This window comes from Parasteatoda tepidariorum, chromosome 2 (genome assembly GCF_043381705.1).
Source record: "Parasteatoda tepidariorum isolate YZ-2023 chromosome 2, CAS_Ptep_4.0, whole genome shotgun sequence".
Classification (NCBI taxonomy): domain Eukaryota; kingdom Metazoa; phylum Arthropoda; class Arachnida; order Araneae; family Theridiidae; genus Parasteatoda; species Parasteatoda tepidariorum.
Window position 1 is genome coordinate 17,047,714 of NC_092205.1, and position 16,998 is coordinate 17,064,711.

Here is a 16,998-nt window from a genome sequence, read left to right on the forward strand (position 1 = left end):
AAATATCGATATATCGAATTTTTGGTTCTGTAGCATGCGCCGATAAAATGGATTTCATTGTAAAAAGTACCGGCATCCTGATTGCCGGTACTTTTTATCGTATTTTTTACCGCCGGTATTTTTACTGTACCCGGATTTTACAGTTTATAATACGGAATATCTCTCATTAGTTTAAAACGCATAGTGGAACTTTGAAACATTAAATTTTAACGTAACAATTAAATAAAAATTGTCCTCCAATGATAATTCAAAATACGCAACGAACTAAAAATTCAGTCAAAGATGGAAAAAAAAATTTGAAAATAGTTTTTGTTATGTTGTTGTAAAATGTAATATAATTTTACGTAATGTTAATGCAATGTACTGTAATGTAATGTAAATGTAATGCAATACTGTAATGTAATATAATACAGTAATGCAATGTAAATGTAATGTTAATATAATGTAATATTATTTTAAAATGTGATTGAAAAAATGGCAAAAATAAGTCACTTTATACATCAGTTAAGGAAATTACAAACATTTGAAATAGTTTTCTATGTACTTAGTATTTTAATTTGTTAATTAGCAGTTATTAATTAGCAGTTAATTGTTAATTTGTTAATTAGCAGTTATTTGTTAATTAATTTTGTAAATTAATTTGTTAATTAGCAGTTATTTGTTAATTAGTTAGTTTTTATTAGCACTAAAGATTTTAATTATTTAATTTCACATAAAATATCAGTCAGTTTGGGTTTTTTTAAAATTCAGTTTAGAACCTATCATTTTGAAAAGTTAATTGTTTTATAAAATTTCCTTCCATTAAAAGAAATGTTTCACATGAGCCGGAAAACGATAGAAAAATATTTTTAAAGAAGACTTAAGAAGTAACTTCTTAAGTGTCATAAAGAATAAAGAAAATGAAAAGTAAAACACATAACCATAAAAATAAAATAAAACTTTTCATATGAAATAAATGGAGGAAAAAAAATCGTTGTGTTTGTGAAAACGGTGCCTTCGCGAAAGAAATGGAAATCTTCAGATTTATATTTTCTGTAAAATAATCTTGTAGATGCTGCTTATGTTCAAAAATAGAAAATTATATATAAATAACTGCCACTTTCAGATGCCTTGAAATCAAGGACAATGCATGCTTCTTTTCTTTGCTCAGAGTGACCTTAAATATGTCTTTTTAAACATGATTGTGAAGAAGCGACATTTCTCGAGCGTGTTATGTCTACACAACAACAAAAAAAAATTCAAAAACAAAAGCATGAAAATAATCAATACAATTTATTGCCTCGTTCTGATAGAGTCAATATTTGTCAGTCGAGTTTAGTTTCCTGATCGTGATTGGCTCGACGCCAGACACAGCGTTTAGAGCAGTGCATCATTTAAAGTGGACATTAATAAAATATTCATCAAATTTAGCCTTAATTGATATATTGCTAATACATTACAGCCAAGGTTGAGAAACTCTGAAGGAGTGGAAAACTGTTCTTTTTCTAAATAACCGTGCTATTTTTCGAACATGTTTTTCTAATGGAATATATCTAAGGGAATAAGTACATTTTCTATGACGGTTGTCGAAAATTCAACTTTTCTGTCCATTGTTTATTTAATGAAACTAACTGAGTTGACAAATTTCACCCATGTATTGTTATTCAAAAAGGTAAGCAGTAATTTTATTGTCTCTGTTGTGGAGTTGGAGTCGAAAATTCTTTTTGCAGCAGTTGGTGCCGGAGTCGAAAAATTTTGCTCGACTGTAACTCCGGTTAGTAAAAAGTTGCTAGATTAAGTGAAAAAAGGTTTTTGATCTTATGAAAAATATTTAGATAAAAACTTACAGTTATGTGAAAAAAATATTTGTTAAATGATTATTATGGCAATTATATAAATTATGACTTATCACAAATTTTATTAATCAGGTTTTGAACCTACCTTTGATCGAAATATAATAACAATATAAAATTCGTTAATTATTGTTTTTTGATTCATTTGTTGCGGAACCAAATTTGTTTAGTTAAGATTAGATGCAGAATATAAATATAATGTATCGATTTAGTAGTTTCCTTGTTCATAAAAAACTCTTCTTGCAATAAGATGTTTGTTTATATATGAATGAACATATGAAATAATAACATTCATCGCCTTACTAATAATGTTTTAGCACAGTTACAATATTTTCTTTTTCAAATTTATTTCAATTCTTATGTTCAATAAAATGTAATTTTAATAAAAATGCTTTTAACTCTAATCATACGTATATAAAGAAATGTATAATTTGAAAGAGATAATATTTTTGAAGCAACTTATGCGGAAAGAAAAACTCTGGTAAAATTTAAGTACTGTATGGTAATGACGTTTCTAGTTTAAAAAAAAGCATAATTCTGGTTAACAAAACCAAAATATACTATATATAAACTATTTATTTGGTAATTTTTCTGTTCATATGGTAAAGGTTTATCTGAAATAATGGTTTTCTAAATAAGATTTCGTATAACCACACATCTTTAGTAAGAAATTCAAAACTGAAGGGTAAATATAACTGAAAAAATATTTTTTATGCCATACTCGAAGGTATCATAATAAAGTTACTATATTGTACCACATTTACCTAATTTTGTCACATATTATAAACCATATTTCGAAATTAATTTTACCGAAAAAATTAACAAATTGAAATGGTTAAAATTACCGAGATTTTTATTGTTCCCATAAAGGCAAAAATACGGTAAATTTTACCATATTGTGTTAGTTTGTACCATGTTTTTTTCTCAGTACAGGTGTATAAGCGGCCCCCTATTTTTTTTTTTAGATTTTTGGTAAGTCGGGTGTATAAATCGTCGGGTGTATAAATTCATGGATAAAAATATCTTAAATTAAAAAAATAAATAAAAAAAAACAGAATTCAGCACAGCTCCTGATAGTTGCTTTAACTTTTCTGAAAATATTTCCTGGTTAATGCTAAAGCTTTGACTTGCCACATTTTGTCTAGACTTGGTCCTCTATGTCTTAGTTAGAATTGTGTATCTTCAACATCGATTAACTGTAAATGACCAATCTAAAATGAAATAAGTTAATTTATGAAGTCAGTATCACTTCTTTATCATTATCATGCTTTTCGTCTTGCATTTTTAAAGAAAATTAAATAAGGTTCAATAGCTTTTGGCATTATTTTATAACCATCGTTGAACAGCCAGCCGAATTTTTTGGTTTATGACTACTAATGTTCAACTCCGAAGTCTAATAATTTTGAACCCGATCCAGAAGACAAAGGAGCTCCAGGATCAAGTATTGGATGAAATTTGCCTACGTGGCAGATTTTTTGGTGGAATTAACCAGCATTTGCGTTACAGTGTGAGGAAGACCACGAAATCTCCCACTGTTAGACTGATGGCAAGGAGACTCTAACCCATGATCCGGCTATCATTGAGGATATTTTACGTCAGCACTGTGTCCTAGCAGTGGTCGGTGTAAACCGGGTGCGGTATTCGTATTGACCAGCCACCGCTTTGATTCGAACCCGGTTCACCTCATTGGAAGGCAAATGCTCTATCCCCTGGGCCACCATTGTTCTTTTTGGCATTATTTATATGTATATCCGTTGTTGAACAGCTGACCCTATTTGGGTTTACGGCTACTAATGTGCAACTCCGTAGCCTTGTAATTTTGAACCTCAACCTAGAAGGCAAGGAAACTCCTTGATTAGTACCCCAAGAGATATGATTTGTTATGGGAACATGACATTGCCCCAGGACCCTACCAACCAGGCTATCACGTCCTTTTTTGGCATTATTGCATTTAACAGTAATTTCTGTTTTAAAAGTAATTTTTCAAGAATTGAGATGAAGAAGAGAGATAGAAATTTGGTCCTCAAAAATTGCCCTCTTTTGAAATGCATTATAGGATGTCTAAACAGAGTCAGGAAGTAATAACTTAGCTGGTGGTCATCTTACATCGCTTGGTAAAATTAAGATGTTAAAAATATATAGAGAAAGCAATCTTCATTTTTCGCTTTCCTATATTAACTAATACCAGAAATAGATTAAAACTTTTTTTGCATAATATTGCTTACTAAAATAGCCAAAATTGTATAACTAGTTAAAAACATGCAATTTTTGTATCCATAATTTTACCATTTTGTCGGTGATTTCGAAATTTTTCGAAACAGTGGACGTCACGTAATATACCGTACAAGATTTTACCGTATTACTTACATCTTAATAAACAATTGTATTTTGGTTCGTTAGAAAATTCCAGTCTTTTCCTTTTTTAACCATCTTACTAAATTCGTGATATTCGCTTGGTTGACCGTTTTTTTAAACTATTTTGAAAAAATATTAAAGCATTGATAAACATTAAAAAACGCTGATCATAATGTGCATCAGCATTTAAAAATACAGTAGGCAGTGCGTACAAAATACTATAAAAATAATACAATAAAATTATAGTTCTTAATGAGTTTTTCATTAAAAACAATTCTGTTTAAATAAAATAAAAAAATTTTAAGGCATTTTTGGTAACTAAATGTTTTTGTTTTTATTTATTTACTATTTGTTTCCTGCAGTTTGATCTAAAATGCATTTCAAGATATTTTTTTCATAAAAATTAAATGCAATGAAAGTTTCCATTATTTTTCGGAATCATCCGATGAAACCGCTGATTTTTTCGGCTTGATAATAAGCAAATACTAGGCTATTAGATATAATATCATCATTCTATCGTTATTTTAATCTTGTTAAGATAAGCACAATATGTCTGTTCACAAACCGCAGATAAAACTAATATTAAAATTATTTTTATTTTTTTAAACATGATTTTTCAAAGTAATAATTACAAAATTGTTTGATTTTATTCATTTAATCAACTAAATCATAACCAAGCATAGTTAAATAAACATCATTAATGACTACATTAAGATAGCACATACTTTCAACTTCTCGTATTTTTAGTACGCTATCAGAGTTTTAAATTTTAAAATTATGGTTGAATAACAGCTCAAGTCTGCGCATTCAATTAGCCGTAAAGTTTACTGTGAAGAGCATTTTTTTACTTTAACAGTTTTGAAACCGTTTATAGCTAGTATGGTTTAAAGAAAAAAACATGATTACAAAATATACGGCTTTTTAATCATTTACAACTAGCATGGTTTCAAAACCGTAAAAAAATTTAACTGGACTTTGGAGACAGTTTAGCAGCCTTGTGGTGCTGCTATCTATGGGTGAATTAAAGTATCATATTCTAATAGCCCAGGGACATAAATTGAGGAGTGCAGGACGCTGGAAACTCTTCATGTGTTGAACTAAATATTGCGGTGTCAACTCTGGGACTAAAGAACACTGGGACTTATTTATGGTTATTTGACTATTTTGTTTGAATATGGCAAAACAACAATTAAATAAATTTTTATTGCACTATTTTTTTCGAAAAACAGTGCGCACCGGAAAGCTGTAATTGCCGCCGGTACATTTAGGTTAGTTTACCCTGATTCATAATTACAGGGGATTAAATTAGATTATTACAGGTTTCATTCGATTTAAAGTTATTATCATAATACTATTTTTCTTAATTTATGGCAGATGGTGATTAAAAATAATCTTAATATAATTAAGTCATTATGATTACAATTATTTCATACTCAATTTGTAAAGAATAAATTTAAAATTTTCAAATAATCATTAATTTTATGTTGAATCATTTAAATAATATTAGAAAATGCGATTGACTTCTGCTCAGAAATATGATGCTTAGAAAGTAAAATCTTAAATTTGATGAGAAAAAAATTCACACAAAAAATTTGTTAATTAAATTAAATTATGGTATTAATAATTATTGACAATAGTTATATAAAAAATTATTCATTCTAATTTTCAACACTTTCTTCATATTCCAGGATGCTTTTAAAATGTATTTCTTATCATTATGGTCCTGAAACAAAAATCACAAAAACAAATTTTTTTTTAGAATTTTTCATTGTAATTGAAAATTATAAAATCATTACCTTTTTACATAAAAAATTACTTTGGGAAATCAGAAAAATATAAAAAGATACATAAATATTATTTCTTTTATTATAAATGTTTACAAAATGTTGACCAATATACTGGACCGTGGGTTTGAGAAGGATATTGCTCGCAAACAAAATACAAGAACATAGTTGCAGAAACTGGTGTAGAAATTATTGTAGAATAATGACAAGCAACAGACGGAATATGCTCAGTTAAGATTTTTTTATGTCATTACGTTTGAATCCATACTTTTTGAAAGACTTTCATGTACAAATTTTTTTATGCCGAACATTTTAAAATCACCTCGCTTAATACACAATTTTACAGTCAACGCCAACATGGATCAATAAAAAAATCATACATTTTTAAATAAAAATTAATGTTTGATTGTCACAAAAACAAAACAGAATTAAACATTAATAATGGAAGCAAAAATGTATGAATAAAGTAAAAATGGACATATTTTAGCTTCGGCTAAACTCAAAATGACGGAAAAAAACAAGAGACAAACATGATATATCAATGAGGAAAAGGTAACAAGTATGTACGGGAAGAGAACCACAAGTGTTAAGATGTAGAAATTAAATTAAAATAGATTTACAAACATTATAGGAAAGAATAGATTCTAGAAAGATCATGAACTACATTATTAGAATTTTTGAAAGTATAGAATGATTCTCAAAAATCAAACTCAGAAGTTGAATGATTTTAAAAGAAAACTCAAGCATATAATTAAAAATAATTTTTAATTAATTAAAAGATTATTTAATTTAAAAGATATATCTGAATAATATACCTAAATAATAATAACTTATACTAAATAAACATAATAACCAAATCATATAAATACCGAACAATATAAATATGCATAAATATACCATATGCGTCATAAAAAGGGGCATGAATGTACAGAAAACATTTTACTTTATTTTTTACAGAGATTACGTGACCAAGTCCTTTTTACCGACTTATTTTTTAATTTTAAATTTTAATTCATCCAAAAATTACTTAAGTTTAAAAGGCTCGTATGTAAAAGTTTTTCCTTTAAGGGCTTAAGCACATTATATTAGCATATAATATTTTTTATTGCAATGTTTGCACTGAAATTTTTCGCATTTTCCCCCATCTATCATGAGGTTTGGTTTATTGGTACAACATACATTTGCAGGTTTGTGTGATCAATTAAGGCTTATGAACCTTTGCCAAGTAGAAGAGCAGATAGCACAATACAGAGAAGGACATCACAAAGAATACATTCAGGGTTACGCGGGATTCGAACCCGCTACCTCCACGCTTAACAGAGCGTTTGGCGGGTGATACAGCTCTGCCAGGGAGGCCCCTATCATGAGAATTAGGTTATCAAATATTGTCACGTAGCTTAACTATAAATGAAGCTTTCCCTCATTAGGCAGACAAAAATTAAATCAAATCTGAAGTAATGTAATCAATGAAAAATGTAAGTCGAACATATGTTACAAGCTGAGAATCATTTTTTTTGGTCTTTAGTCATTGCATATATATAATAACATAAATATTAAATCTACGCTGTGGGTATGGTGGATCTACTTCGCTGACCACGACTTTTGACATGCTTCGTTTCCCTCATCTAAAGCTAAGAGCCAGATCGAACTACTCTCTCTTCCATTGCTACGATCTTGGGTTCATGGTTTCACAGCCAGGGAAGGTAGGTACTTTATTTACATCGCGCTAGAGCAGCACAATGGGTTATTGGCGACGGTCTGGGAGGCATCCCTGAAGATGATCCAAAGACGTGCCATCACAATTTTGATCCTTTGCAGAGGGGAGTGCTCACCCGGTTCCTTAGCCTGACGATCTGCACTTGAAGTTGATCACTTTACTGTAGAACAGTTCTACGAGGACAGATACCGCACACCCTCTGTCGCAAAGCAGGCTGATCAAAGTGGTCACCCACCCGCTTACTGACAGCAGCCAATGAGACTGGACTTCAAGGTTTTACTGGGAAGCGTGTTTTTACAATCAGCCTTCTGCGGGACCACAGGCATAGAAATACACACCTAATTGGATGGTTGAGGAGCGTAGTAAGTAAACTGGATTACTACTGCCATCATCTGCCCTTCAATATTAATTGTGTTAGAGTGCGCATGCTCCAGTATTGTTTCTGGATCGTCATTCAACTTCATCTTCGAGTTTGGTATCATTGGATAGCTCTTAAAAAATATTAAATGGGTCTGTTTTGTTGTTTTTTTTATACGATACAGATTTTTCGAGATATTTTTTGACCATTTCTGAACTTTTTTTACACCCTGTAAATTGAAAAGTCAAAGAAGATTAAAAAGCAAAAAAGAAATAAATATCAACTCTTTCATTAGTATTCTCTAAAAAAGATGAAAAAGTTATATTAAAAACGCCTGAGATTTGGGAGAGAAGTAGTGTCTTTCCACTAAATACTCTCAAGCATGAAAACAGCTGGTTCGATTTCTGCATGTATTGTTTATATTTAGTTCCTCTGTTAACACTTTATATTTTTAGATGCTCTTTTATTATTTATGTTCTGTACTTTTCAATTTCATAAAAGCTTATCAGACGATCTAACAAAGTCAGAAGATTTGTGTACGACTGAATAAGAACTTAACTCCACACAAATCTGCATATTTATAAATTATAAATCAAAATTTCGACGAATAATAATATTGACGAAAAACGATCTGTAAAAGATTACGAATAATTACGAACCAAGAATTAAACTTATTGTATTGTTTTTGAGCAGTTAGGGTTAATCCTTGTATTTCAAGCGTCTCCGTATCATATAAGGTCCCGCAGTGGACTGATCGATAAGACACGGTTCCCAGCAGATCACCGAAGTCAAGCATCACTGGCTGCGGTCAGTGTGCGGGTGGGTGACCACTTGGATCAGTCTGCGTAGGGACCGAGGGTGTGCGGTATTGGTCCTCGTTAAACTGTGCTACCGTAAAGTGCTCGACTTCGCGCGCAGGTCGTCGGGCTACCGAAGCGGGGGTGCCATCCCCTCCGCAGAGGATCAAAATTGTGATGGCATGTCTTCGGATCATCCTCCGGGATGTTTCCCAGACCGTCGCCAATAGCCCATTGTGCAGCTCTAGTGCGACGTAAATTAACAACAGCAACAGCAACAGTATCATATAAGCCAAGTAAACAATTTCACGTCCAAAATGGTTATTTTAGAAGAACATGATCGTTGCAAAACTGATTGACTTTTAAAACTTTTAATTTTGTTCCTTTGGCTATAAGTGAACAATTGAAAATAAGTGTTTTACGAAATAAAAGATTGGGATATAATTTTTTTTATCTACGTCAACAGAATTTTATCTATCAATATTTTGACAAAAAAATTCAATGGTTCAATATTTTGACAAGGTAGATAGGTTTTTTATTTACGTCGTGCTAGAGCTTCACGATAGGCTATTGGCGACGGCCTAGGAAACATCCCTGAGGATGTTCATCCACTGTTGAGGGGATGATCCCTCCACTTTAGTAGTCCAAATACCTGCGTGGGAAGTTAAGGACTTTATGATAGAACACTTAAACGAGAACCGATAACACCCTCGGTCCTTACTCAGGCTGATGAAAGTGGTCACTCACTCGCTTGTTGACCGCTGTCTGTCTATACATATGCAGGCCTGTGCTGTAATTACAGAAAAGAACTTATGAGACCTATTTGATTTGAAGAACAAATTATAAAATCTGTTCTTCAATGAAAAAAATACCTCAGTTAAGAAAGTTACTCTGCAAATGGGAGAATGCAACTTCATCATTAAAGCCTAAGCTAAATTTTCTAAATTTAGAAAAAGCACTGCCTATCTGACCGACTGATCTCGAAATTCCTCCAAACGCTCTGTAGAGTACTGCGGTTGAAGCTTAAAATATATTTTTGTGATGTCCTTCTCAAAATTGAACTATATGTTTTCAGCTTAATGCTTATAAATCGTAATTTATGCCTGCATATGTATTAATAACAAGATATAAATAAATATTAAAAAACATTCTTTTAAAAAATATATTTATACTAAAAAGCTCTGGGTAGATAGAGAACTTAAACAAACAATTTGTGAAATTCACCATTATTATTTTTCACCAGATTCTTAGAAAAATGAGCTTAAGGTTGGTTATTTTAACATAGACCTGAACCAATGACCTTCTCAGTCACAATCCAATGCCTCTATTCTTTATTTACAGGCAAGCATACAGACAAGCTTGTGTTCTAAAGTAGGCAGGTGATACTGATCAGATAGGGATACCCCCGATATCTTCATGTCCCGCAGTGGACTGATCGTTAAGACACGGTTCCCAGCAGATCACCGAAGTCAAGCATCACTGGCTGCGGTCAGTGTGCGGGTGGATGACCACTTGGATCAGTCTGCGTAGGGACCGAGGGTGTGCGTTATTGGTCCTCGTTAAACTGTGCTACCGTTAAGCGCTTGACTTCGCGTGCAGGTCGTTGGGCTATCGAAGCGTGGGTGCCATCCCTTCTGCAGAGGATCAAAATTGTGATGGCATGTCATCGGATCATCCTCAGGGATGTTTCCCAGATCGTCGCCAATAACCCATTGTGCAGCTCTAGTGCGGCGTAAATGAACTACAACTACAACCCCAATATCTTCATATTGCCGTCATTCAGATACATATTTTTAAACGCATGTAAACTCTTCCTTTTTTCTCATTCATTTATTCATACTACCCAGTTAAGAAAAGAAAATCACAGACTGTGGCACAAAACGTTGCAAGTTCGTACCCTACAAGAACAACTAGGTGAGCAAACTCTTAATTGATGAAAGGCAAGCTTTATAACGCAGAAATCCAAAGGCTTGTGCACTTCATCAAATTCTTTGATTTATTGGTAAAACATGCAGTTGCGTCTTGTGTGCTCAATTAAGGCTTAAAAATCATTGTTAAGTGGAAGGACATCAGGAGTATCAGCGGAATTCGAACCCGCTACCTCCACGTCACGAACATCATTTGGCGAGCGATACCACTGGTTCATAGAGGTTTCTTAATCTCTTTGACAGATCTAGAAATAGATTAAGTAATATTACGGCAATCCTTAAAAAAGTCCTCCGAAGGCAAAGTTCTCCCAACACTTGCTCTAGGAGTTCCCTTGCCTTCTGGATTGGGTGCAAAATTACAAGGTTACAGCGTTGAACATTAGTAGTAATAAGGACGTAAGCCCAAAAAAAGAGAAATAAATACGAACTCCGCACTCGGCTCGTCTTGACCACTGTGCTGTCGTAAAATACTCTCAATGGTAGACAAATCATGGGTTAGAATCCCCTTGCTGTCAGGCTAATCGTGGAAAGTTTTCATGGTTTTCCTCTCCATGTAACGCGGACAGTTCCATCAAAAAATCCTCCATAAAGGCAAATTTTTCCCAATGCTTGATTTAGGAGTTTCCTTGTCTTCTAGAATGGGTTTAAAATTACGAGTCTACGTAGTTAAACATTGTTAGTCGTGAACTCAAAATTGGTTCAGCCTTTCGACAACGGTGATGAAATAAAAATTTATGATGGTTTTTCTTTTCGGTTTATGTGGGAATCGAACCTGGTGCCTTTATAAGCCAAAGTGTTTGATTGAAAGAAATTTCCCTTCATCTACAGGGGCTCTTATTCAAAGTCTTATGAATTTTACCTCTTTTTTATCGCCATTCCACCAAACGCTCTGAAGCGTGGATGAAGTTTTCGAATTCCACCGTAGCCCTAGATATATTTTTGTGCGTCACTGTACTTTTGTACTTCGCGTATCTGTATCTGTTTTTCAGCTCAACAAAAGTTTATACGCATGTATATGTAATTAAAAAATAAATAAATGCTTTTCTCAAACTTATTTCACAACTCATCGGAAATACAATGATATGAAATGATTTTAAAAAAGCAGTATCCTTGGTGTAGTTCTAGTGAAAAATTCAACATTGAACTGGCTGAAGACATGTTTTTCTCAAAAGAACTGAAAAAACTGTTTAATCCGTCTGACATAGGTTAATCTTTTGAGTTGATCAAATTCAGTCAGTTCCAGTTTCATGATTAGAGTTGTGAGTTGGTAAACATCCATGCAATAGCAACAGAAGTGTTCCACTGACCGGAGAGTATCGTCTGTTCTACTTTCGCCTGCGTGTTAATTGGCTTATCAGATCTTCGCGCAGAAATCAAAACAGAAGTAAAGTTTACTTAAAATTGCAAGAATGAATGTAAGTAAAAGAAATATTTAAAATTTATGTTTCTCCAGTAAAATGAATCTATAAATAAATTAACGAAACTTGCTTTTAAAACAAAACACATTTAATGTTTCATTACTTTTACGGAAACATTTCATGCTAACTCGTATTAACCAAAGCATTAAATGCTTACTATTATTAACTTTTTTATAATATGTTTCAATTTCATGTTCGAAAAACTATTTATGTTTTTTGAAACTAAATATTTTTTTAGCGTCTTAGGTTTTATAAAATGTTGTATTTAAGAATAAGTAACTTATAACAGTAATCGTTAAACCAGGTTATTTTGTAACAAGTAAGGTGGTTTAAGAATGCTCAGATTTTCTGGAGTTAAAAGGCTTCTAATAATATTGAACGTAAAGATATTTTTATATATATATATATAGTATTAACCGGGTCCGAATCTCACAAAACGACAATTGAGAATTCGAATTTGTAATTTTAACTTAATGATTCGAATTTTTTTGAAATTAGAATAAAATTAATAAAAGAAATTATTTACCTGCAAAATTATTAATCTCTCCTTTAGCGGTAATTTTTTATTCTGTTTCACTGTTTAATTTTTTTTTTTTTTTGTTCGATCAGCAATAAGGGCATACCTTTCTTCAGCAGGAATGATTCGGTAACAGATTTCACCAAGGAAATATTAAAGCTCACTTGAAATAGAGACACACACAAAAATTATCAATTTTTTTAATTGTAAATTAAATTGCACAAATATTATGTGAAAAATTGCAATCTTAGAATGGGCTGTGTCTTTTCGTTTTCAAAATGTGAGGAGCTGTTCTGTGGTCCCTGGCTTCTTCTGCTGCCGACGGAAAACTTTGCAGAATCTCACCAGAAGTACAAATTTACGGTATTATTACAGATAACTTATCTAACGTATATTTTATTTATTGATTACAACCTTAACTACTTTTATCTTTTTTTTATATATCATGAAAACCAATAATTTTGCACTTTGGTGACTTAATGGCAGTTTTTAGTGAAGTGCTGATCAATAATGAAGGTAATAATCATGATTTAGATGACAAAAGGATGTAGCCAATGTTTATTCTGTTGTATAATAATAAGAAACCGTTATATCTCTCAGTTTTGCCCTGATAAACAATAATATTGCATTTTAGACAGACTTTTAGGCAAACTTTGGTTACATATTTATCAATAATGAAAGCAGTGATCAGGATAGAGAAAACAAAATAACCTATAGTCCATGTTCATTCTGATTTCAACACATTGGTAGCCGTTAACATAATTGAAATAACCTGAGCCGATGGATAAACACAAAATTAACAATGTTTTTCGGCATTTTTACTCAGTATCTTAGCAAATTGTACCCTAGGAAATATGTTTGCATCTGTTTTTATTCAAGCTAAACAATTGTAAAAATATTCCACATTGTCTAAGTTTGTTTGATAGAAGATAAATTTAAGTTTTTTCACTTCTAACTAAAATTTCGAATAATTTGTTCGATGCTGATTTCAATGTTAAAATAATAGTCAAATAAATAAATAAAATAATTCAAATAAATAATAAAATAGTCAAATTAAAATAATAGAAAATCAGCTTTAGGGTGTACAGAAACATTAATAATCTGTTCAAAAAAAAATTTCCATTAACCATTCTATATGCATTTTTGACAGAATAAATTATTATTTAATGCTTTTAGATAATACAAATTGTTTTTAAACCAGATTATTTTCAAAAAGTTTCTTTTTTATAAAATGCATAGAAAAATGAAGAATCTGTATCCAAAAAAGAATTTTGTGGAAAAGTATTTTAAGTAAATTATTTTGAGTAATGTTATGTTTATAGGCTATCACAACATGTTCTTAAATGTCGAAACAGAATATTTTAAAAATGCCATCTAATACATTTCTCTCATTGCTATTTGAATAGTTTATTAAAAGAACGTATTAGAAGAAATTTTAGTAAATTTATAAAAGTTAACTTTCGAATGTGTGTTTATAAAACATTTTATTTAGAAAAATAATTGCTATACGGCCGATATACAATTATATGTTTGACAATTTAATAACGTAGTAAATAGATTCTCCTCGAGAGTTATTACATTATGAAAATGTGCCGTGTTAAAGAAAGCTTTTCATGTCCACTAGTAAAATAAGCGTGGTTACAGTTTTCAGTGACATAAACAGTCTCCATTACCTGATCTTAATATTTCTTCTACTAACATCTGAAGAACTTAGTAGAAGAACATGTTAATTAACAATAAAGTGAATGATAGAATTCAGATTTAGAATACATAGAATTCTTAAGATTCTGCACAACAAAATCGAATCATCTTTTTGGTGGCGAACTACTCGATATAAATTTTTTCAGAATAAATTAATGCCATATGTCGAAACACTAAAACTTCTTATTATGTTTTTAAATCCACTAAGATTTTGAAGTTTTATATACGCTTTAGTGTAAGAATTATGAAAAGCTAATGCATTATTTAATATTTAATTTTTCCTTTCAGTGGCTAGTGTTTCATAATTATGATTACAGTGATAGAAAATTCGAGATGTCTAATCCCTACTCAGGTATGTATTTTGTTATAATACAATTTCTAAAAATAAAGACTTTCACATTACTTTTTTAACAATCATTAAGGATGAATCCCAAATCAGTAGCTCCTAAAAGGCGAGAGGGTTTATGGAAGGGGCCATAGGGGCTCCAAGACCCTGGACTTTTTCTTTTAACCAATTACGATTTTCGAAGCAATTATCTTTACATACTCCCAGTAATCCGTAATTCAATTTATATTTTGGTTGTTTATATGAAATTATTTATACGTTACGTCAATGAAAAGAATAGTAAAATTTTAAACAATATTTTTTTTAATAATATGTATACATCGAATATATTACGAAACAGATTTGCTTTAAAAAAATTTCATCGGTATTTCTTATTCGAATTTTTTCAAAATAAAATAACCAAATTAATAGCCATGTTTCCCTAATAACCATTCTCAATTTTTTTTCTTCGAAACCTATTATAATCATGTTCTGCTTATGCCTACATCAAGAATAAATTCATATGCTGCACCAGTATTTAATGACTATAGGATGAAAATATTTAATTCTCAACATTAAATATTTTTAAAATAACAAGTAGTTTTTCTTTGGTTAGTGCAGTGCGCAAAATAATAATCGACCAACCAGAATAACTTCTGGTCTAATGATCGGATTTTCACGTTTTAGAACTCAATCTTAAAGGTTTGAGGGGATGATCCCAAATATGCTTAGTAATTAGCGCAGATGATATTTTAAGTTACGAAATCAGACACAAAAATGCACTTTCTCTGAATAAACATACATTTTTTATTGATGAATTCGGATTTCTGACCCCAAAAAGTAGGGGGCGGTAATCTGGAAAATATGGTCCTCGTAGTTTGATCAGGAGAGCGATCCAAATTTTGAAGCTCTTTATGTTAAATTCTACTTTTTGGGTATTTCGCCAAATCTCGCGAACTCGAGCAAATAGAAAATATTTTGCACACAATTATAAAATTCGTTTATATTAATAAAATTTCATGTAAAAAATAAATTTTAGTAAATATTTATTACTTTACTTAATAACATTCACGACTTTTAATGAACTTTATTTCTTAAGTAGTTGTTCCGATAAAAGAAACTCGATCATTAAGAGTTCCACAGAAAAATTGGGAACCACTGACTTAGTAATTTCCTCAATATTTCCAATGGAATTCGCAATTCTTTTCAATATATCCCTAAAAATCTATATAAATAGTTTTTAATTATCAGCTTAATTAATTCATTTGTTTATGTATTGCACTAAATATTTCTTGGCTTAAATTCCAGCAAGATACTTTAAGATAAACTTTTATCTTAAAACTAGCCTCAAATTATGAAGTTCCTTATCTCTAAAAAAATCTTAAATAAACTTTGATCTTTTAACACTGCAATTATGATCCGCCTTCTCTGCTTCTCTTATCACTTTTTTGACGTAATGTTTATTACAGTTGTATTTCCAACAATATACATCAATTGAAGGATGAATTAGTTAAAGTCATTTCACCTGTTTTGTTTAATGTTTTTTTAAGTGCTAAATAATTTCACTGATTTTCTTGGTAAGTTTCTAATTACTCTATTTCATGTAACTTTAAACTATTCAAAGGTTACTTTTCCCCCCTCATTGTAGATTTAATTAATAAATCGTATGAAAAACGAGCAAGAGTTTCAGATTTAAGATATTTTTGATCGGTATAGTTCGAAAATTACTATTTTGTAGATTTATATTTTTAAAAGAAAATTAGGATCCCTTTGTAAAGTATTAACAACTTTTTTTAATATTATCTGTTCTCTACAACATATTGGTAGAATACTTCAAAAGTGATTTTTTTTTCATTTAAAATTACCATTTGGAAGAGTTATATTCTTAATAGAAAATAAAAATAAATAACTGTAAATTATAAAGTTACTTTATTTATTTAAAACTGTGTTTATTTAAAACTGTGTATTATCTGTAGTAAAGCATATTTTGAAAATAATTGCTTGAAAATTGTTTATCTTTCACATAAATTTGCTATTTTTAAGCTTTATTCCTTTAATAGAAAATAATAATGATTTTCTTTGCAATTTATGATTTTTTTGCATTGAAAATGCTCTTTTTTTTCAAACAGTGTAAGTCCATTTTGAAAAGAGTTGTTTGAGAATTATTCTTTTTCAAATAAAGTAACTAAGTCGAAGAGTTATATTTTTAATCGAAACAAACTACTTCTTTGTAAATGATAAAATACTTTTTTTTTAATATTTAAAG

The 16,998-nt window shown here is 30.7% G+C and overlaps 1 protein-coding gene across 5 annotated transcripts in view; it reads left to right on the forward strand.

The window, feature by feature from the left end:
• The first annotated feature begins 1,287 nt into the window (after window positions 1–1,287).
• The window catches only part of LOC107442867 (serine/threonine-protein kinase Sgk2), a 49,275-nt gene continuing 33,564 nt past the window's right edge, over window positions 1,288–16,998 (forward strand). Inside the window, exons 1-2 of one of the 5 annotated variants that reach the window (XM_043050317.2) lie at window positions 1,288–1,651; window positions 14,696–14,759. In XM_043050317.2, the coding sequence (XP_042906251.1) occupies window positions 1,556–1,651; window positions 14,696–14,759 (160 nt within the window). In that variant the 5' untranslated portion in view covers window positions 1,288–1,555. Of the gene's footprint in view, window positions 1,652–7,563; window positions 7,675–11,694; window positions 12,187–12,943; window positions 13,070–14,695; window positions 14,760–16,126; window positions 16,310–16,998 lie in introns of those variants that run through there. The other 4 variants (XM_043050318.1, XM_043050319.2, XM_043050316.2 and 1 more) reach the window with 4 other exon arrangements.